General features: G+C 42.0%; 1 protein-coding gene across 5 annotated transcripts in view; it reads right to left on the minus strand.

The window, feature by feature from the left end:
- The window catches only part of schip1 (schwannomin interacting protein 1), a 281,861-nt gene that overhangs the window by 6,507 nt on the left and 251,430 nt on the right, over nt 1–23,924 (minus strand). For 4 of the 5 annotated variants that reach the window (XM_050068304.1, XM_050068322.1, XM_050068313.1 and 1 more), the window contains 3 exons: nt 7,589–7,707; nt 4,591–4,708; nt 3,774–3,971 (listed from right to left, as the gene is read on the minus strand). In XM_050068304.1, the coding sequence (XP_049924261.1) occupies nt 3,774–3,971; nt 4,591–4,708; nt 7,589–7,707 (435 nt within the window). Of the gene's footprint in view, nt 1–3,773; nt 3,972–4,590; nt 4,709–7,588; nt 7,708–15,016; nt 15,395–23,924 lie in introns of those variants that run through there. The other variant, XM_050068331.1, reaches the window with a different exon arrangement.

The following is a 23,924-nucleotide window of genomic DNA, read 5'->3' on the forward strand; positions in this document are numbered from 1 at the left end:
AGCATTGCGTGTGCTTTCTCAGCCACAAACGGGCAGATAATTTGCTTTTTGTTTACCAGACTCTCCCTCTGTCAACACTCCCATCCAACCGGTCCACATTCTTTCTCTTTCCCTCCAACACCCATTTTCTGTCTCCCTCCCACTTCATCTCCAGTCTTCACAAACAGCAGGTGAGAAAATGTGAGCACTCCCTCTTTGCATGTGCCACACTCTAAGTGTCTGTGCGCGTGGGCGTCTGGCTGCTGGCTCTCCTCGCTAGTTTTTCACCCCTCTTTCACTTTCACATTGGCACTGATGCAACTGTACTTGAGGCTCTTCCATGTGACAGTTTCAGTTTCGAGTAACTGGACACACACACGCGAGGCGGTGACTGAAGAGTGACATAGAGAAAGATGTGATGTCAAAGACAAAGTGGGTGGGGAAGGTTGTAGATTGGTGTTGGTCCTGACTCAACAGGCCAGCCCGCTGACCGCTGTGTGAGTTTCTGTGGCGGACTGATCATACTTCTAAATAACTAATTAGTGCCTGGGTATTCAATACCAGCAAATAAACCCCCAGCAATGACTCGATATCAAAATGAGGAACTACTAACACCTCTCAGACTTGAGGTTTTACAGTAGAATCTCAGTCTCTCCCCCTCTTTCCCTTGATGGCTTTCTTGCTTTTGCTCAGTGATTCTGTGTGTACAGATTTACTCTCAGTACACAGACAGACAGTTGGATGCAGGCTTACCGCTCTGGCCGAATTCCCAATCTTTGTCCTTGACGAGCGGCTAGGACAGTTTAGTTGGAAGTGAATTAAACCAACTGGCAGCAGTAACAGCAGAGTGATTGTTCTATAGAGCCTTTTTGTCTGACGTAAGCTCTCATCTCTTTATCAGATGAACTCAAGCACCTCTTCACTGACACCACCCGTCATGTTTCAAATGTGTTCATTTTAACTGATTTAATGTGGTTGTTGAGAAACACTACGTTAAGTGGATTGTTCAAATTTTGTCAATTTAATTGTCACCACGAGAGGTAGACATTGGATCTTTCAACCATTAATGCATCACTTACTACTAATCATATCAACTAAATCCATTATTTTTATCTTATTATTTCAACTGTTTATATATTCAATTAATTCAATGGCTTACCAAGTATTTTTAACCAACTGTTTTGACCATTTATCCATTAATTTTAACTATTATATCCTTTTATTCAAAAGTTTAGCTGACAGTGTTAACCATTTATCTATTATTTTTAGCCAACCATTTAAACCATTTATCCATTAATTTTAGCTAACCATTTTGGACACTCATTATTTTTAGCTAACTGAGTCAACCATTTATTTGTTATTTTTTGCCAAACATTTACACCATTTATCCATTATTTTTTAGCTTACTGTTTTAATCTTTTATCTATCATTTTGGCTAACCATTTTAACCATTCATATATTATTTTTTGCCAACCATTTAAACCATTTATTCATTAATTTTAACTAACTGTGTTAACAATTTATCTGTTATTATTAGCCAACCATTTTGACCATTCATATTATATTTTAGCTAACCAATTTTACCATTTTTAAAAATTATATTTAGCTCTTTTATCATTTTATCCACTATTTTTTGCTAACTATTTTATCCTTTTATCTATTAATTTTAGCTAATCACTTTATTCACTCATTCATTATTTTTTAGCTAGCTGTTTAAACAATTTATCTACTATTTTTAACTAATTGTTTAAACCATTCATCTATTATATTTACCTTATGACATCAACTGTTTATCTGTTATATATGGCTAATTATTTAAACTTTTTATGCACTACTTCTAGCTATTAATTTTAACTGTTAATCTATAACTTTTAGGTAACTATTTCAACCATATATACACTTCCTTTAACTAAATATTTCATCAATTTTAGGTAATTATTTCTTTTATTTTTTAGCTATTTCAAATGTTTATCCTCTCTTAGCTTGTCCTTTAATTTTAGCTAGCTATTTCATGCAGTTTCTGTGGCAACATGTGAATTAAAGGTGTTACAACTGACTCAGCTTGGTGAAGGCCAGCATATTTGCATGGTTGTATATTTTGTTCATCAATTTATTATTTCTATTTTTTCACATTTGTTGAGGCACTCCACGATCCTTTCATGTATCCCAGGCAACTGCAGAAGTAGCCCCTGGTCAGGAATCCCTGTTCTAGGGGAGCATTTACCACGCCTTCAGTTTAATAGATCTCTGGTGTTGTGGCAGGCAGCTGTAGCCTTAATACATCTTAATATTCACTGTGTGTTCAGTCCGGATGTGACAGTGATGTCTTCTGACTGCTGAGCACTGCTACATCCCTAAACACCAAAGTCAATGCTTTCCGGCGTATGAATTATAGATGGACCAGGCCGAGCTGCCCCTCTCTTCTCTGAATAAGTAAAGCGGCTCTGCCTGCAAGTACGGGTGGAAATATGGTGTGTGTGAGTCTGACATTGTGGGTGTGTTGGTGTGTGTGTTCCCGCAGAGGCAGTGAGGCAGATGAAAACGGATGAAATAATGATGAGCAGGGTCGTCATCACCTTCCTTCCTCTAAATGGGAGCAGAGGAAGGATGGGAACAGAGGAGGAGGCTTCCTGTGACATCATCACACACAGCCCACCCATCTACTCTCACACGCTTTGACTAATGGACCAAATGATGGAAATTTGTTATAAGAAATATTGAGTGTTACATGACACACATCGACCATAATACGTCTGGCATTTCGTTCTAAAACTGTTAAAAGCAATGGACAAAGTTATATTAAATGTGAGTTAAGGCAACAAAAAGAGGAATACTTGCTGTTTAAAGCTTTTGGTTTTGCTTTAAAATCACCATCAGGAGCAGGTGGACGTTTTAGGAAACAACAGTTAATAAATACCAAGTGTGATGTCAAATAATGTGCAGTCATATACAAAACACTGAAATATCTGATCAGAGTAAAGAAGCTGTTTGCCACCAGCAGATATACTGTAAGATGATGGTGCCTTTAAACCTGCAGTAACCAATGTTTGGCCACTTGGGGGCAGGGAAAACACAAGCAACATGACACTAACATTATCACCTCTTGATTAATATAGCAAACTTCTTAGCAAGTAGAGAGAGCAGAATTCATTTCGAGTTTCTGGCCACCAGGCAAATATAAGTCCACTATTCACTCTCCTCTCCACAAACCCCTGAGAAAAATCCCTGGCTCTTTAACTGCTAAATGTTCCACATTTCTCACCAGCTCGTCACTAGCTTTGAAAACAGCTACTTGTCTGCCAAAAACTACACGGATGAGAGCGAAGAGTACGGACCACAACAATAAAACTGTGGGCCGGAAAACCTAAACAGTGAGCTGAGACATGCTATAAAGCTCTGTCGAGAAAAGGGGAACGACAGTCGCATAATAATTTGCTGTGAGTTCATCACTACAAGAAACCCCTTTCACATACCAGCAGTCATGTGATCCATTGTTAATATAAAAATACTCATTTAAAGTAAAACCAAAAGCTTGAAACTGCAACTCTGCCTTTGTCCTTTGTTGGAGTAACTCTTCTCTTAAAGTATGCGCCCTATAAATCAATGGATCTCTCAGTTCCAGTGTATCACTCTTTGCCCTGGTCATTACCTTTGCAATAATTCTGTAATGTCAAAAATACATGAATCATACAGAATATTCGCCAATATTCCCCTTTTGTTCTGGAAAAGTTTTTCTTATTAGATGTAAACCTTCACAATCAAAGGCAGCATAACTGTATAATTCTGGCACTGACCAGGTCGGCCACTGGTGACTTCTTGCGATTCTGTTTCTCCACCTCCACCTGCATCTTGGCCATGGGTTTGGCCATAGCCAGGGCCAGCTTGGCCTCCGCCTGCAGCTTCTTCTGTCGACTCAGGAAGTCCATGTCCTCCAGAGACTCGGAGTCGTCCTCTGTGGTGTCCCTGTCCGAGTAGGACGAACTCTGCTTGGACTGCAGGGAGGACGTGGTGGGAGAAGGAAGAGTGAGAAAGGACAGCATTGTGGGATAAAATATGGCAGAGACGATGAAAAGAATAAGAAATGAGGGAGAAAAGACGAGAAAGGCGAGGCCAGAGGATTAATGTTTATGTATCTTGGCATTTTGGTGTGTAGATTTTACACGCTGGCAGCGGCGTTATTGAACATCAAATATGATGTGAGGAAACGTGTATGAACATGTAAAGAGATGATAATTCTCTCTTTCTCCCTCTCTTTCTGTTAAACGTGTCTCAGGCTGACGGGAGGTTAATGTGGCCAGTCATCCATGGCCGTGGCGAGCACATTCCAATTCACCTCTCATTTGCTGCCCGTGAATTGGTTAACAGGCCAGAAAACGTGAGCAAAGACATTCACAGAGCGACTTAACCGCTGGCTGTCTCTCTGATTCATAATGAATACGTCCCCCGTTTCACTGCTTTCATTCTTATTCTGTCTCAATCTTGCTTTGACACAATCGGATCTTTACGCTTTAGCACTTTCACACTGTCAACCTTGTATATCGTAATACACATTTCACATTACACGTAATGATTTCAAGATTTAATTCTGCAAATGTGGACATCAGTGCGTACCATGGGGGACAGAGGTGTGTCCAGACTGGTCTCTGTCTTGCTGTCATCTGCATCGCTGTCCTTGTCGCTGCCGCTGTCATTGACAAAACAGATCTGTAGGTTCATCCCACTCTGCAGTCTGCAGGGAGAGACAGAGATGGATTCAAACAGGGGACGATATGTTAATATTAGCATAAATACAGATAAGAGTTAGGCTTTTTCTGCACTAACTGACTCGGACCAGGGCCAAAACAGACAGCACTGCTGCTAATACAAATGACCTATGATGAGTTCAACAAAGTGCTTTGCCTCAATAAAGGATTTCGAGAGTGCACACCAAACTGTCTGCACTATACCCTGTGTTAAAGAGAGAAAATGTGCACAAAAATTAAGAAAAATGGGAGAGAAGATCCTAATAGATGCTAGCTACCTTCACCACCAGAGCAAAGCCCCGGCTGAGGATAGAATTAAGGAGGGCTTGTGTCTTTAATCATCTCCCCTTTTGTCTTCAATATGGATCGATCCAGGAAGCCTCCGGTAGGCCTGAGCCATTCTGCCTGGGACCTGTGGGGGTGTTTGTGTGCCACGGAGCTGCAGAATATCACTCGGTGTTGATCCAGCCCAGCGTGGATCAATAATCTGCTTATTCAATGCAGTAATTACAATCAGAGCTGATTGATTACACAGCAAAGATCCAATCAGTCCCGATAAAAATAGGACCTGAGTGGTCGATTGCTTGTTTTCCGGGGGAGGCAGCATCAAAACCTCCCTGTAACTTGAATTTAATAGACTGATTACTAAGTTTTCTGACAAGTAGCAGCTAATTAGCGCTGTCACAACGCTAGAATTTCAAACTTCGATAAAATACCTTGAAAAAACATTGATATTCAATTCTATTGAATATTGATTATTGACCAGAGCCAAAAGGAGAAAGCAAATCAGGCCAGTCTTAGCTGCTCTGCACTGACTTCCTGTTACATTTAGAATTGATTTTAAGGCTCCTTGTATACAAAGCACTACATGGGCTGAGACCGAGCTATATGGCTAACTCCCTTGTTAACTATTTGCCTCCAAGAACACTGCGATCACCTGCTGCTGGTTTATTGGAGGTTCCCAGCAACAGCCGGAAGAAGATCTCGAATGCAACCTTTGTCAATGACGCCCCAAAGCTATGGAACACACTACCAATAGATATCAGGGAAGCTAGCTTTTAAAAAGACAGCTAAAAACGTGACTGTTCACTTTAGCTTTTAAGTAGCTCTGACTTCTTGATACAGGTCTGAAACTTTCTTTTTACGCTTTTCCTTTCTATCTACGCTTCACGTTGCTGCAGCTCTTTCAAAATCTTACTTGATTTATGATTTAAAGTTTTACAACTCTATGATTTTATCGAATTTTTTATGTCTATTTTCATGTGAGCCGTATTTTTTGTATGAAAGGTGCCATATAGTAAATAAAGTTTACTATTTGATTATTATTATTATTATTATTGTTATTATTATTCAATGCCATTTTTAATACCACAGATAAAATTTGAAATGGGGGTATAAATAGATAAATATATCAAAGCTATAACTTGACAATGATGACTTTTTTTCTTGGTTAGAACAGCAGACTGTAGCAAACATTATCAATAAGAGAGCGAGAAAGTGCGACGGTGTATCAGTGCTGCAGAAAATGTAGTGATGAGTAATGAGTACCTAATCTGATTTGAATACTGAGAATTGATATGTATCGATAAATAAATATTTATATTATATAGTATATTGACAACACTGCAGCTGATATATGGAATTGTTTTATTCTTATTTATTTATTTATTTATTTATTCTAATTCATTTTTTTGGATTAATGCTGTTGCTCTCTGTAAAGCGTCTTTGAGTATCCTGAAAAGTGCTATATAAATCCATTGTATTATTATTTTTATTTTCATAATTATATAGCGTGATGCCTCTTTAGTGTAGAGCCTGATTAATATATCTGCTATTATAAGTGTTCTGCACATATATTAGCATTAATATTGGTAAATGTGTCAGCTGATAAGTAGAATGAAACTGCAGGACAGAAATCCCCGAGATACGTTTGAGAGCATTTACAGAGAATGTCTCGGTTTGTAACAAGAGAACACTTCTTATCTTTTAACTATAAAATGTCTCACTCTGTCAGCACATATCTTGGTCACAGATCGTAACAACTGAAGATTACAGAAGTTCCAGCGAAGAGTATAATTATACGCATTCAAATTAATTCATTTTGTGGTTTGGAGATGGTGCGCGGGGGTTAATTTTTCCACAGTTCTTAAAAAAAGAAATACATGTAAGGGATCCTTATAAAAATGTTTCATGTAAAAAAAATAAGCTGGTGTATCTGATTGCGAAATTCTCAAATATCGACAGTGCCTCTTCGTGTCATTGCCACCTCAGACAAGCGTATCATATTTTCACACGTTACTGTCATCTTGAGGCATCAAGCATCACAATCAGTCATTAATCTGTTGCAGCAATATTGAGAAGTCCACGTGATGCGAATCACAGGAATACAAAGAGCACTTGAGTGTTTACAGAACATCTAGTTCCAGTAAGGTACAGTGTAGGAGGTGGTAGTAGCGTCTGTGTGTGTGTGTGTGTGTGTGTGTGTGTGTGTGTGTGTGTGTGTGTGTGTGTGTGTGTGTGTGTGTGTGTGTGCGTGTGTGTCTCTGGGGAAGTGAGAGCCACAAGGGCTGACTGTGTGTGGCTCATTCACGCTGCACAAATCCTGTCTGCTTCCTCTCTTTCTCTTCCTTGCTGTTTGTCCTTTCTTTATCGATATCCATGGCAGTAAATCTAAATGTTTACCCTTCAGTTTTTCAATTTCTGTATACTGCTGAAATTCATGTACATTCGTCATTAAACGTTTGTGTAGGATCTACCTTTATTACATCCTTCTGTAAATTATGAGACCACACAAAGTACTAGAAAACCCCAAGTCACATGTTTGTTGTTTAAGAGTGAAGTAATATGTCAGAGGTCAGAGGTCTTACCGTGAGGACAGGCTGGGTTTGCCGCTCTTGCTGCAGCTGGTGTAGATGCCCGGCCCATCGTCAAAGAAACTGCCCAGGGCCAACTTCTGCCTGATAGACTCCCTCTCATTCTTTTGGGCCTGCGACGGAAGATCAATAAGATAAAGTTACCTTTTTACGATCTTTTCGATAACTCATATTGTAATTTCACAGAAAGGTCAGCGGTCAGAGTCAGGCTGGTGGGGATTAGGTGCCTTCCTCAAAGCCTCTAGTTTCCTGGCATGCTATATTTCCCCCTCACACATGACTGGCTGTATGCAAAAATTTAAGTTACCCCAACCACGTTCTGACAGTCCAAATCACGGGTGCAAGTTTAATAATAGCAGCCTCTTAATTTGCAGTAGGAGCTTCAGAGTTATCCTAACGAGCTCTCATACAAAGTGTGGTGTCAGCTGAAAAAACAAAATCAGAGCAGGGATCATTACAAGTTGGCATTACCAGAAGTCACAAGCAGGTGGTGGTGTTGTCTCAGAGAACAACCAGCACTTCAATGCCCACACACTCACACACACACACACACACACACACACACACACACACACACATACAGGACTCACACAGGATTAAGTTTACAGTAAACTCCAGAGGAAGAGCAGTGATAGCCGTTTCACACATGCTTAAATCTGCAAGAATCCAAATGTTAAACAAGTCCAGAGTTGATCTCGCTTGGCCTCCTCCCAATCGCGAATCCCTAACTCAGCGCAGCTTCAGCTTTGGCAGCACTTCACACACGCTCACACACACCAGTCCCCGTAGGATGTCTCGTCTGTGCTGATAGCAGGTAAACACATCCAACTGAGGTGCAAACAACTAATGAGCGACTCAGACTGTTTCTAATCAAATGGGAATGGGAGTTAAATTCTCTGTGGCACTTTTTCGCACACGCTGCTGCTGCTGCACACAAACATTCTGTCACGACTTTGGAAGGACTTCTTTCGGCAAAAGACACACGGGAAGTCTAAACACTGCAGTGAGTCCTGTCCCTCTCACAAACAGAGACAAGTGGGCCTGAAGGACAGGAAGAAAGTTTTAGGAAAGAAAGTGTTACATGTTGTGAGCTATGGGAAAGTTTGGAGGTCTTAGTTATTGGTTCCCGACCTTTTTTGCTGGTTAATTTTTACAGCAAAGCATAGGTGTAGATTTCAGAGGGTTCACAGGGGACAGGTCCCTCTCAATTAGAATATTTGCATTTGTCCCCTTCAATAAAAGTAAATGTAAGTAGCAGAGGACTTTTGTTTTGACAAAATTAAAGATACTGATGCAGAAAAGGTACAAATTGGTGCATAAAAATCACCAGAATGCAGGAAATTAAGTGTTTGATGTTAAAAAAGATTCTGGCAGAGGACTCCAAACCCCTCGTTTCATGTGTTCTTTCGTAACTTGTCAGCCATTTTGTGATGTCAAACGTTATCGCTTTACACCTTGGAGGGCCTTGACCCCAAGGTTGGGAGCTACTAGTTTACTACTTGGTGTCTGATAGCTAAATTGTTAAGATGTATACAGTGTAACGGCAGCATCAGTGACCAGAGACCTCATTTCTTTTCTCTTTCCTCATATTACAAGTCTGTAACTCTGCTTTTACTATGGAATAAAGTCAAAATGACAAAAAAGCAGAGAAGAATCGAGGTGAGAAGGTGGTGAGCAATCCTTCCTCTCTGAATCGGTCTCTTTCCCTCACCACTTACTCCCTCATACATCTTCCACCCTCCTCATCTATCTCTCTTCCTCACACTCACTGTTTTTTTTTACCCACCTTGATTCAGCCTCACCAGTCGTTTGTCTTTCTCTCTCCTCCTCATTATTCCCGATTCCACTCATCTCCTTCCATCTCCGCTTCTCTTCATCGGCCTCAGGCCTCTCCTATTCCTCTGTCTCCCTGCTCTTCGTTCTGTTCTTCCCTCTCCAAATTGCTTCACCTTTTCTCCCACTCGTTTTCTCAACTCCTTCGCTCCCTCCTTTCCCCTCTCTCTGTTTGTCTCTCCTGACAATTGTGTGCAGGCGTTGGTGAGAGTGCCTCCACCAAGGACAAATTAACATAAACCCACTCCACACAAGAGCCCGCAAGACGCACTTGGCACTGCCAGCACACACACTGGCACATAGAAGACTGGACCTGGCACTGCTCCTATATGTGTGTGTGTCAATGTGTGTGTGTGTGTGTTTGAAAGATGGCCTGGGGAGTCAAATGAACACACTTGAGAGTTTCAATTCATTGCTTCAGAGGCTCAACGGCAGCCTGTGCGGTACAGTGCAGGGCAGACACACATTTATATACATCAATCATACAACACAGCTGACACACTGTCAGTCACGTTACTCCACAGAACAGCTGCTCCGAGCAAAGACGAAAACCAGGAGCAGAAGGTTCACTGAGCATTGTTAACCGTTTGCTCCCCCTCGTGAATTGAGGGCTGAGAAAAAAACAAAAAGGTGTGACACAACCAGGGAGGCTCAAGGGACGTTTGCATCAGAATACTGAGTAATCACACAGCATCACTATAAACTTTACAGCTTGGTTTTGAAACGGACCACACACACTCGCTGATAGAGGGTTGTGTGTTGCTGTGAAGACATACAGTAATTTACTTTGCCCAACTCCCTCCAAATAAAAAAGTAAATTCCCATATAAGAAGAAATCAATGTAGAGATGGGTTAACTTGGAGAAAGTCAAGGCTACATCTCCAGCAGGTGTTCACAGCTTTTTAAAGATATACTATGCAGGATTTTCCTAAAAAAAAAAAGGACGTTTATGTGCTTGTACCCCACAGTGCTCAGGTGAGGTCAGGGTTTTCTAAAATGAAGCCACCAGGGGTCTCATTTATAAACATTGCCTACGCATAAAACTAGGCCTAAATGAGGCGTACACCACTTTCCACGGAGAAATTGTGATCTATGAAAACAGAGTTGATGGGAGAAACTTTGACCCATGCTTAAGAACATTTTGGAGACAGGAAATTGGCGATGCAGTTGGTGAGGTGGAAGCCTGATTGTACAAAGTATGGATCCTACGCACTGTTTAATAAATGAAACCCCAGGTGCCGGACCATAAGCAGCACATATCCAAGAGAAACAGTGCCGAAACACAGCAAGGCCAAACACCAAACAAGAGTGAACCTGGGGATGGCTTTTACTTTCACTTTCACTGGAAGGTTTGTTTACTAAAAGTAATCGATGATCCCGCATGGTTTACCTTTAATTAACTACCTGAACAGGTCAACAATTTCACACGCCCATTCAAAATTTTAAAAAGTTTTCCAACTACTATCAAAAAACTCAGTTTAAACCAGGCCATGAACAGCATGAGATCGGCTTTCTAGCATCTTGCATTTTACGTCCGGTGATCAGAGTTGAGAGTTGTTTAAATATATGAGGTAGAACACAGAGCATATGCTGCTGCAACGATCTGAAATGAACAACACAGCCACTGGCTCATCAGCCCTCAAGGACAAACTAACGTGTAACTATCTTTGGATAATATTGGTGATTTATATAAACGTTATATAGACAACATGAGGACACACGTTTGCACAAGGCTACTGACAACATGCAGTCATAAGAGCAGTGTTCAAACAGACCGCTCAGTATTAATCATATGATTCATGCTTGTTCTATCCCTTTACATAAGGTGGGTGAGCAGTGAGCAACTTAAGTTGAAATGCATTGCCTCTATTGGTAATTGTCAATCACACTAGGGCTGATGAATCCTTCAGTCAGAAATCTGATTATCTACCAAAGGTTGACATCTTTAAAAAACATCCAAAACCCCAAAGATATTCAATTTACAACATATAAAACAGAGAAAAGCAGCAAATCCTCATGTAAAAGAAAGAAATGTTTGGCATTTTCACTGGAACAATGACAAACTAAAAGCAAAATAGGTGCTACTTCATATTCCGTCGATGGAATAACCAATTACTCACTGACATTATCTCTGCATCGCACACCTGCCTGACAACACAACGTCCTGTCTTTATATAGAAATCATCTGTTACACAGCATGTTTGTGTTGTGTGCTCGTGTGTGTGTGTATGGGTGGGCTGTGTGTGGTGAAACAGTCATCACAGAAGCCCCATAAACCATTTACAAAGGTGTGGAATATGCCACTGCGGGGTGGAGGTGCGAAATGGGTAGTAAATACATGATCCTGCCTCTCCTTCCTTTTCTACACTCCTTCTTTTATCATCCAATATCTCATGTTCTACCTTGTCTTCTTGTCTTTTTAAATTTGTATGTGCTATCATAAAAATCTCAAAACAGGTGTGACTTTTCAATTTTAGTTTGGGATGAATGAATTGCAAACCTTGCATGTCACAAGGCTGGAAACTTCTGGCTCCTCTGATAGGCTCACTCACTCAAATGGACAGGAATGAAACATTAGTGTAACTCCTCTGTGTGCTTTCCTGGGTAATTTTACTGCTAGAGCGTCTTATAAAATCCCGAAAAGGCAAATTGAGTTTCCACACAGTGACGACATGGAAAATTGATCAATTGCAGTAATGTTTTAAGATGCATTAGGGAAAGAGCGGAGAGAGAATGAGTGACAGTCCTAACTACCTCCCTCATTTCCTGGCCTTGAGCGCCAAGGCCCTCACCGTCCAAATTAGATTGGGAGGAACACAATTGGGCTAATTTGTGTTTTTCCTAAAATTCACCAAGCAATTTCCTCGACTGAAAAACCCTCATTGACAAAGACATTTTCTCCTCCACTCCTGCACTACAACCATTCATCTGACAGACCCAGAGGGCGATTTAGCCCTGGCAATGGACGTCAGGGTGCTTGTTTTGAGCCCTCAAATCTTCCCTGAAAATCATTATCAGAGGAGGGAGATGAATTTAATTATCTGTGCTAACAAAAGGCGCCCTCCCCAAATTGCGGGCTCCTGTAGCCTGTGTGTAGATACGTGTCTCTCTGCATGCCTATGGATTTTCAACCTATGCTTAAACAAGTCTCACCTCTTCATTTATTAATACTTCTTTCATCTTTTTCCCTACATTCCTCTTTGAGAGTTCTCCCCTTTTTTACACAATGGAGGCTTTTCACCAGCGATACTTCACTCCCTAGTTCGACACAAGAACCCACTGTTCACACACAAGCACACACACACACACACATATATTCATAAATACCAGGTCTTTGGAGTCCAGGCTGTGTGTGCTTTTAAGTGAAGCAGTGAAAAACATGACATGTGTGTTTGGGAGAATTGGGAAAGCTTCACTTTGATATGTTTTCCAGGCCTGACAGAGAGCTGCTGCTGAGCTCACAGCTCTGAAAACAAATACAAGGTCACTGTGTCTTCTGTGTGTGTGTTTGTGCATGTGTGTGTTTTGACTGTGCTGAGTAGCTTCTTGGGCCACACAGATGTTTTTGCAGGTTTAGGTCTGACTAAAACTGCATCTCCTTGTACATACTACTGTAAATATAGTCTAAAGTATATAGTATTTGAAGACATAGTTGGACACTTAAGCTAAATACATAGCTACAGACAGCAGCAGGTGAGCTTATCTTTGCATAAAGACTGGTAAACGGGGGAAATGTCGAATTATTCCTTAAAGTATACATGCTTTAAGTCTACATTCTGTCTTTGACGGCTAAAAATGTATGAGAGTGTCAGACCGTCTTCTCCTTTCGTGCTATCTGAGACCTGTCTGCCCAGGCAGTGCAACATTCCATCCCAGATAAGGGACCTGACCTCTGACCCCTCACACAGTTCAGCCTCAGGTCAGTACAAGGCTGCTCCTGTCACTCAGATTGGAAGAGAACAACTCAGCAAGAGGTAGAGGGCTCTACACGAGTGTGTGCGTGGTGGTAAAAGAGGTGGGGGAGGGTTATGGTGGGATAAAAAAAAGAGAAAAGGGGCGAGAATGACAAAGGGAGGGAGGAGAGATGGGGAGCATGAAGTGGGTTTAGACAGGACAATGGATCTCCAAGTGACATTTGAGCTGGAGACACTAAAGGCCCGACTGTGGATTTGTGGGAACAGATTCAGTGGAGGAATCTGTTTGTTTTTTTCTCTCAAAGACTGAAGCAGATTTAAGGATAAAAGCCTGGTTACTCACAACATTATGTCATAGCTCTGCCCCAAATATCTAAGCGCTTTAATACCCAACTTTCAAGCATGACGTCAGTCTCAGTCTTTGGGCTGAGCCACATCAAGCTGCACACAACACAAGAAACCCTTTGAAACAAATACGGACAAATATGCATATTCACTGTCTTGTGTTGGATGGGAAGATCAATATTGCTCTCATATCTGCCTGTGCAGTTTGAAGCCGGTTAGCTTAGCTTAGCATAAAGACTGGAAACAGAGGGAGACAGCTCATATATCTCTCTGCCAAAGAGAGACAATATCTGCCTTTGGTATGCCCTGAACAAATGATATTAATTAATGAGCTTTAGAGGTGCTGGCTGACAAATTATGTTATAGAGCCAAGCTAGCTGTTTCCCCCTGCTTTGAGTCTGCGTGCTAAGCAACATAGCCACCAGCTGGCTGCAGCTTCATATTCACGAGACAGACAGAGTGGTATTGATATTATCATCTAAAGGCCCAGACACACCAAATAGACATCAAAGAACTTGTGGTGATGAAAGATGACTGCTGCGTTGCGTCATGTTGCCTGTTTCTTGGCTAAAAAGCTGCACTTAAACACGGCAAAGATGACAGCCAATGGCCAACTAGTGTGTACTTTCTGTGCATGCATGAGTGGAAATAACTCTCCATATCAGCAGGTGGCGGTAGTCTGCATTAGTCATTAAAAAGGGAAACTGGATCAACAGCATGGATATAAGATGCTAGCCTGTTAGCACATTAACAACACAACCCGATGCTACAAGAATATTTATTGTGCACTAGCGAAAAACCCCCCCAAACAATTATGAACCTCTTCTGCTATAGAGCTTAATGGCTAAAAAACTTCGTATAACAAGTTGGTTTTGATATCATGCCCTCTTGACTCACTTCTGTTTTTCTTCTCGTGCACTGAGCTGAGGTGCGAATCAGCGTGATTTCCGTTTTTGCTGTCAATTCAACAAGCTGTATCTGACAAAAAAAGCCAACAAGGGCCGACTAGTGCCAACAGTATGGGACACACTGCAAAAACTAGGGTGACAGATGCTCACCAACGGCCCAACATTGACCGCCAGCCTAAGTCTCTGCAAGAAAGGAAGTAAGCGCTTTTCCTAAAATGACAAACAAAAGTAGCTGTATATGTGTGTGTTTGTTCACATACTTGGCAGACACCATAAACAGCAAACCATCAAAGTAAAATGCATCACATGTATGACCTAAAATATTCCACTACCACTGACCACAGTGGTTTTTCCAGCAGCCCTCAGCATGCATTAGTTTCAATGAACTGAAACATGGAATAAGACGCAACGTGGTCCTTTACCTCTTTGTAGTCATCACTGAGGTAGAGGCTGGACGTTTGCCTGATGACATCATCCACTCCTCCACATCCATCCATATTATCCAGTGCCTCCCTCATCCTCCCCACCCTCCTTGTCTTCCTGTCTCTTTCTCTCTACTCCCCAGTCAGTAGGTTACTCCCGACCGACTCCTGATCTTGAGTCCAGTCAGTACACATCATATTTCCAGCAAACTCATCCCTCCAACGGTCTGACAGACATACAAAAAAATCTACTCCTCTACTGGTGGCTTCTCCTCGTCTTTCTCTTACATGTTGTGACACGGTTTCTCTTTCAATTCCCTGCTCTTCCTGACTACTGCACTATTTCCTCTGCCTCTCCCACAGGACTGTGAAAGCACAATGGTCAGAGGTAAGGCCCCTTTAGACCCTCCCTACCTTCCACCCTCTGGTCAGGGCGGCCTCTCACAGCCAGAACCAGCAAAAAAGAGGGAGAGGTAGAAACTCACACTGGTGGTTTTTTTCCGTTTTCACGCCCTGACGTGAGGACAGCAGCTGCTCGCAACCCGTTTGGAAAGAGACACCTCAGCCATGGGATAGCCAAAGTGTGTGTGTGTGTGTGTTTATGGCATTGTGCGTTTTGTATTTGTGTTAGCGGTGCCCATGTGTGTGTGTTTAGATGTCTCCTGGTGCGTCTGGAATCTCTCCTGGACACTATCTCCCTCTGTCTATATTTATTCCGTCCTCTGTTACACTCGGGACTCCTTTCTGATTTTTTCTTTTTAAGCTTCCTAACCCTCTTATCTCCAATGGCTTACAATTCTGTGTATGTTTGTGAAAGGGAGATTAACTTGAAATGTAGATTAGCCTACATATTTGAAGCAAAATGAAATGTGAAAGTGTTTTTGTAACAGAGCAGGCAGTGTGCTCCCTTCCTGCTAAGGTAAAAATAGTGCCCTGTCTGGACTCCAAAGCCAGCAGCCCCACAGCCCCGGCCAGCTAAATAAACCCTGACAGAGCACAATGGACCATTAGTCTGGCACACAAACACACATACTATACCCACAAAGTCACTCACTCAGATACACAGAGATTGCTTGTGCCTTGTATCAGTGACTTACATTTTCAATCTGAGCTCTCCACGGTGTGTAATGATCTCATCTTAGCGAGACGCTATCGACCCGTGACTCATATATTTGTCATAGCCGCCCAGACAGAAAATTATGTCCACATATGGCTGCTGGGATCACACTGCAGGGGAACATGACTTCACACTAACCATCAACTGGTTACACACAAGAATTGGAAAAGCATTACCATGTTCAAGTGGAGCTAAACTCATAATTCATATGTGCCAAAACAGAGGATCACAATTTTGACTGTGTAATGACTAAATGATATGGGGATTGCAACTAATGATTATTTTTCCTTGCCAGTTGTACCAGTTGTATTTCTTTTGGCAATCTTTATGCAGCCAGTTAGTGTTGAGACAAAATAAGGCACTGATTCATTTCAGAAGTTTGATTTATTTTGTTAAATTAAAGTTAAGAGTTTCAAAGAATATTATTTTTTAGATTCCAAAAAGTAAGGTATTCAGGAAATATTGTTCTGGTATTGGTACTAAAACTCAGGTATTATGTTGGCACCAGTATTGAGACATGTCAAACAACTATCATTGCAGATTTATCGTTAGTTATCCTCAGTTAAAGGTCCAGTGTGTAGGAAATGGAAAATAATATTCATAAAGGTTTTCATTAGTTTATAATGATCTGAAAACAGAAATCTGTGTTTCTGTTACTTTAGGATGAGCCGTTTGTATCTACACACAGAGCGGGTCCTCTTCCATGGAGTCCGCCATGTTTCTACAGTGGCCCAAAACGGACAGATCAGACACTAGCTTTAGATAGGGCCAATCACGTTTTTGCGTCAGCCATCGTAGTTCTCCTACATGCTCAACTTAGGAACCCATTAGCTATTGCAGGGGTAGGGAACCTGCAGCTCCAGTGCCGCATGCAAGTCTTTAATTCATTCATTTTAATTTTCATTTATCATTGTAGGCCTAAAGTGATGTACGTCATATCGTTAATGTATATCATATCTCTGGCCTGGGGCCTTTTCCTCTAAAAACATCACTAGCGATGACTAAGGTAGTCTTGAGTTTTCCTTGCTAGGTAAGCTGTGGATTCCAAAGCCAAAAAGGGAAAAGTCTCAGGGGGAAATAGAGAATTGAATAGTGCGTGGACTATTTTGTTTGCGTTCATCTAAAACGCTGCAAAGTTAAAGTACCAAATAATAAAAAATAGCCCACTGCAGAATAGCCACCTTGTGTTAAAACATATTAATGAATGCTCATTTAGATCTATTAGTAATGTTGATAGGCTAAATTTGACTTAAAAGGCTGTGTAAGAGGCGCATATATGTTTTACAGCTCCAGACAGAATTTTTTTTTTCTTTTTTGGCCAAATATGGTTCTTTTAACAGTAAAGGTTGCCGACCCCTGGGCTATTGTCTGACAATGTTAAGGCCTCTGGGGGCGAAGGCCTATAATTTAGGCTGATCCAGTGTAGCCAGCGTATATTCAGACCAAGACTTCCTTTTTCTTGCACTGGTCATTTCAGCTAATCTCCATAAACAGATATCTACATATGAATGCAGAAAAACTTTTAAAAAGCCAATATGAATCGAACTTGTCGTCAGACTATAGCCGCTGTCTTCCGCAATTGCATTTTGTCCAATATGTTCTACCTCCTTAAACAGTGTGTACCTGCTGCTCAAACATGATTGACCAACGCTACTTGGACTAAAAATTTAAATCAGAAAACTTCAGATACCGAAACCTTGTACCACCTACAGAATCTTAACACAAATGCAGATATCTGTACACAGAGATTACTACATGCTTGGCACACAGGATTAGTTTCAGTTGGTTGCAGTCTGCGACCTCACCACTAGGTGCCACTAAATCCTACACACTAGACCTTTAAAGGCAGCATTTAGTCAGTGCACACACATGCACAACTTGCTGCAGGGTTAGAATGAAACATACACTCTATCTGTCATGTAACTAGATATATAGCTACTTAAACTGAAACAAAAGTTCTATTATAAGCTTTGAAGAAATACACAAAACATTAACTCCAACCTTAAGCAGTGTTAAAACTTCTGTACTGTGTCATTCTGTCTTTGAAGCAGCAACCCTCCACCTACAGACCGAGTCAGAAGATGAATCATTCTAAATAGTCAGAGATCTAATGGGAAGACAGGGATATCTGATAAGAAATAAAATAGCCAGCCAGGGACAACGGGGTATGCATGAGAGATGAGAAGAGAAAGACGAGAGGGAAGAGAACGCCAACTGATACTGATGAACATGAGTCACGTTCATCTGTTACTCTGCTGAGAGAGAGGAGACGAGAAAAGAGAGAAAAAAAAAATCTGAAATAAGGACAGTTGGGGGAATAATGCATTTGCATGATAACATCAAAGAGCATTTTAACACAAGCACACAGAAACACACATGCGCACACACGCACAAATGAAAAAATAGGAAGTGGGTTTGATTCAGTGCTGATCCCTCAGGATTATGGGTAGAGTACAGCGAATTGTCTGGCTGTCTCCTGAATCCACCCACACTGGACTGCTGCTGCTGGGGACAACACACACACACACACACACACACACACACACACACACACACACACACACACACACACACCAATAAAACCGGTGTTAGTTGTGAGTGGCCTGTTTTCAGCAGAAGGGTGGGGCAGAGTCTGCCCTGCTGATTCTCATTACTGAGGCTGACTTCATAGTGAAGGTGAAGTCAGTGCTGATACAAATGGGATAGGAGGTCGTGAGGGACAGGTTACCTGGGTTACCAATGCACGGCAAGCCAGAAGGGGAAAGCTCCAAACAACCACAAAAACACATACATACAATTACAGTTCAAGGGCAAAGACTGGGAATAGTTTCAGCTGCATATTTGAGACACACACGCACAGGTTAATTCCCCTAATGCTCGTCTGTCGGGTCAGCTGAGAGAGTGAGCAAACGGCAGAGAGAAGGAGAGACAGCGAGAAAGAGAGAGACGTACACACACAGAATGGCTTTTTGTTCCAAGTGAACAGAGGGTGACTGTGGGAGAGAGGGTTCCTGGCACCTACTGTAAGCCTGGAATCCAAGGCCAATGGCGCTCTGTGTGTGTATGTGTGTGTGAGCGTGCATTTGGTTGATACCAATGCACCTACACTCGTGATGCTCTCGCTCTTTTTATCACTTTGTGCTTGTTTATGGGTTTGTGTTTTCCTAATGTTTATGCCTGTGTGATATTATAACACTGGATCACATGCACTGACACTTACACAAGGAAAGTGCTACAGACTCTGATCTGATCTTATTTTGGAAAGAGGAGGAAAGAACTGGGGCTGCTACCATAGCAACGTGGTGAGAATTTCTCCATGGCGATGCTCTGTGTTCCAAACAAATTGGGCTGCGAAAGGAGCACGGGGCGGCCCATCAGGAAATCTTCTAACTCACACAGAGGCCGGTGTTCGGGTGGGTTGAAGTTTTGGCAAATCATATATATAATATCAGGACAAACTGAACTCTTATCTAACATAAAAAAGGTTAAAGCACAGTGACGGTGTGATATAGGATGCCTCTACATCACTGTGCAGTGAAACAAAATCAAAAGCACATTACGCACACCATCCAGCATCTTAAAAATTGCATTTAATACAGAGATTACGACTAAATGTATGTCTTGTTTTACCTGTGTGAATACCAGGGCCAGAGATACTCTGCAAGCTACCGTGACGCCACCCACTGATTTATGGACTGCCATTTTGAAGCTTCGCATTTTGCATTTCGTCCGTCACCATCTTGGTGTTTTGGAGCCACAAATGACCATATTTGGATGACTGTGTAGAGCTGTGGAGGAGCAAGGGGTGAACCTGACTCATAGACTTTAGCGATGCCTCGCAGACAGACTATCACTTAAGCAGCCTGCCCTTTAAAATGCGTAACTTTACGTCTTAATAAAATGTAAACAAGTGATTACATAAACGTTCCCCTTCTGAAATTGGCTGTAAACATGTTTATTTCTGCTTTAAAGTTGAGCATTTTAACATGGGAGTCTATCGGGATGGACTCGCTTCTGGAGCCAGCCTCAAGTGGCCATTAGAGGAACTGCAGTTTTTGACATTTTTGCATTTTTCAGCCCTGGAGGTCGCCACTTGGTAGTAGGGCTAGAAAATACGACACCCAAGATGTATGTCATGATAGAATCTCACATTTGCTTTTAAAACATTAGATGTGACAATAATAGTTATTTGAATACATCAGTTTATAATATTTCCATTCTCATGTTTTGATAGGTCTGTCCTGATTAAGATATGACCATAGTACTACAGTTCAGTATTTTGGGAATCTCACACCAGTGTGTTAACTTTAGAGCTCGAGATGGGACATTTTTAGCTTAGCTCAGCTTAATGACGAGAGACGTGGTAAACAGGAAGTTTGGCACTGTCCAAAGTAAAAACAATGTGCCTTCACTATGGTACATTTTGTTTGTTTACTTTGCACATAAACAGAAATGTAAAAATGGCAATCTGTGGCTTTAAGGCTCATTTGTGCTCAACGTTAGATACGTATATGGACACATCAGATGCCCTCTGTCTGTAGTCTGCGTTCATGTCATCTGTATTTGCACACACTTTCTGAAAGCTTGCTACACAAACAAAATGCAGCAGTATCACCAGAAATCGTGGCGGCAGTGTAGCGTATTTAATGCAAGACATGACCGTGGGACATGGCAAAGACATGAAAGACAATGACGATACAGAACATTCACATCTTGCAGTGCATTTAATGGCCTGACAGACCACCACCATCTGCAACGCTGGCTCCGTTAAAAGGTTCATTATTATGACCTCCTAGTCGTCAGAAACTTTTGACTCTGTCCTCTATTTCCAACTAGTGGATTCATCTACGTCAACATGAAGAATGCATGGAAGTTCTTCATGGAAGTATTTTTCGTATGTAAAGGAAGTACAAACGAGCCCTTCGATGGAGCTACATGCTATAACCTCTTCCCGGCAAACTAGACTAATTAATTATGCCGCTAATTCCACCATTTTGCTTTATTATCAGGCCTTATTGATCAATTCTGTCATTCCAGCATGATCCATCACTGGTATCTATTGCACTGCTAGTCCTCATTTATAATTCATCAGGCCACACCTCATATACTGTTACACCGACACCAGAGCTCTCCTCCACCCCTCTCCAGTCGAGCATGAAAAACTGACTGAGCTTGTAGACATATATGCATACCACAAACATAAATCCTCACGCATGTACACATAGATACTGTGTGTGAAAGGATTCACCGATCAGTTCCCGAGGCCTTGGCAAGCTGACAGTATTCCTACGGACCAGGATGACACGCTGTGGCCAGGCAGATAAATCTCACCATCACCCTTCACCCTGCTGGTACTGCTGCTGACAGCAATACAGCACTGTGAGATTTATAGATTTACATGAGAATCTGAAAACAGGATGACATATTGAGACCTCAGCCTCCGGTAAACACACTCCGTGCTTTTAGCCCACTCCACAAAATGAAGAGCAGCATTAGGCTGGCTGCAGATGATTTGTTATTCTTGTGATCTAATGATGAGCAATTTTTTTCATGCTCTTTCTGGCCTCATTGTTTATTTGCAAGATTGACATGGCGTAAATCGATAGACAGTTTTGCTTGACTATCAGCCAAATGGTCGCTTTATTGGTTCTCCCAGGGTCAGCCTGTGACTTAATTGGCTAATGGTTTCTGACATTAAGTGGGGGCTTGCCTCAGACATTACGCTGTGGGCAAACAGGGAAGGGCAGAAGCTTTCCATGTGTCTTTTCTTCACCCTCCTCTGTCTTGTCTCCCCTCTTTGCCTTTCAGCTAAAGACAGACATACGGGGACCAAACCTTAATTAAAGCAGAGGAAAACTATGACGCAAAGCAGATATCGCCCCAAGACATGAACTGCCCCAGGAGACAAACAGGATTGCGGGGACAACACCCTGCCTGCCGCCCTCTTTCTTCCCTTAATTTGTTTACCCCTGTCCATTTTATCCCCTCATTAAACCCCTCACTCGTTCCATCTCCTCCACCATTCCTCTGTTCTTTCCTCCATCGTGCTTTGCTTCTTTCCATCCCTCCGTGTGTGTGTGTGTGTTTCATGTGTGTGAGGGGCGCTGTCTGCCTGCTGGTTGCCAGGTTACCAGTCTAATTGAGGGGCCTCTAGAGAGTCGCTGTTATCAGAGCCTGAACCCTCTGTTCCGCTTACCACTCTCGTTCTTTCTCTTATTCGCCCCATCTCGCTTTTCTAGTACATCCATCGCATTAAAGCAATCTCAGCCTCCTTCACCCTCCCTCCGTTGTCAATAAACTTTTTTTATCATCTCCCTGAATTTCAACTGATTATTTTTTCTATTCCCCCTATCATGCATCATCTCAGTTGCCTCAGAAAGCCGTACGCTGCTGTCATTTCTCCCTTTCTACCAACCCATGTCTTCGTTTTGCGCAGCCTGTGTTGTCAATACTTCTTCTGTTAGTGTTTCATCTCTGCCTTTCATCTGCTGTCTCCACTAGCCCTTTGGCGTCACTTTTCTCTGGTTATCTGCCGCTCTTTCCTTCCATCCTGCCATCTTTCTGTCGCTCCATCTCCCTTTTATCTGCCACAAAACATGGCAGGAAATCCTTATCCCGTTACACAACCGGTCCCACACCCACACAAGCGAAAATCCACCCTATTGACATGCACATTCAGATATGTAGAATCTGCACCAAGTTCTTTTGAGGTTTTTTAACAGCAAAACAGAGACAGAGATCTGAGGGCAGTTTATTAATTTCCAAGGTCATGCATTAAGAGGATGCACACACAGGTTTTTATAAATGTTGATAATGCCAGAGAGGTGAGTTCTCATACTTGTTCACACCCAACTCAAAGCCCTTCAGCTACCATGAAACTGCAAGACTACACGAAAAACAGCAGTACATACTAGATCAATCACATTTTCCCAATGCATACACACACAAAAATACTTCTTCATTCAAACCCAGAGGAGATGTTGGAGGATGGAATTTGGGCTCTCAAGTTTTCATGTTGCATGTTGCTAAAACACTTGAAGTGCACCCACAAGGCCCATCCGTCTCCCTCATGTTTCCCTCTCATCACTTCCTTATTCGTGCATCTCTCCCTGCTTCTACACTTGCTTCTCCCCATCAAAGAAGCTCCATATTTCTCCCTCAATGCCTCCCCCGGCATATTCAGATCATCTCTTTTGCCTTTCATCTACCTCTCTGCTTGTTCCCACTCTCCATCTCTCCACTGCATTGCAGACTTTCTTCCAAAGCAGAGCTGGTTATAGAAAAGCAGATGTACAGCTGTGGTGCACTTGCTTTTCCTTTAATCACGACTCCTTCATGCCTCCCAATTCCTTGTTAGATAAAGTGGGACACTGCTGTTACTCGTCCCACCAGAATCACACATAAACATGCACGCACACACACATATACACGACCCTGCAAGCAACCATTCGCATTTAAATTCTCTTTATTACTACATGCATCCTCTGCATGAAACAGCACAGGATGCACTTGCGCACACACAGAGTTCAGTCACAACAATGTAAACTTGCAGTTACATGCACACCTCATGCCTCCTTGACATGGATTGATGAGGCTGGATGAGAGGGAGGTGGAGGGGAGGTAGGACATTATTCCCTTGAGTCAAGTGCTCTCTTAGCAACCAGCCAGCCATCAGACTCACAACACAATCACGTAAACCACACAGGACAGAGAAATACTCCTACACAATGACACACAACACCTACACATGTGCAACAATGTCCTACTTTCATCGTGACATTCAAGGATTTA

Source organism: Epinephelus moara, chromosome 2, assembly GCF_006386435.1.
Source record: "Epinephelus moara isolate mb chromosome 2, YSFRI_EMoa_1.0, whole genome shotgun sequence".
Classification (NCBI taxonomy): Eukaryota; Metazoa; Chordata; class Actinopteri; order Perciformes; family Serranidae; genus Epinephelus; species Epinephelus moara.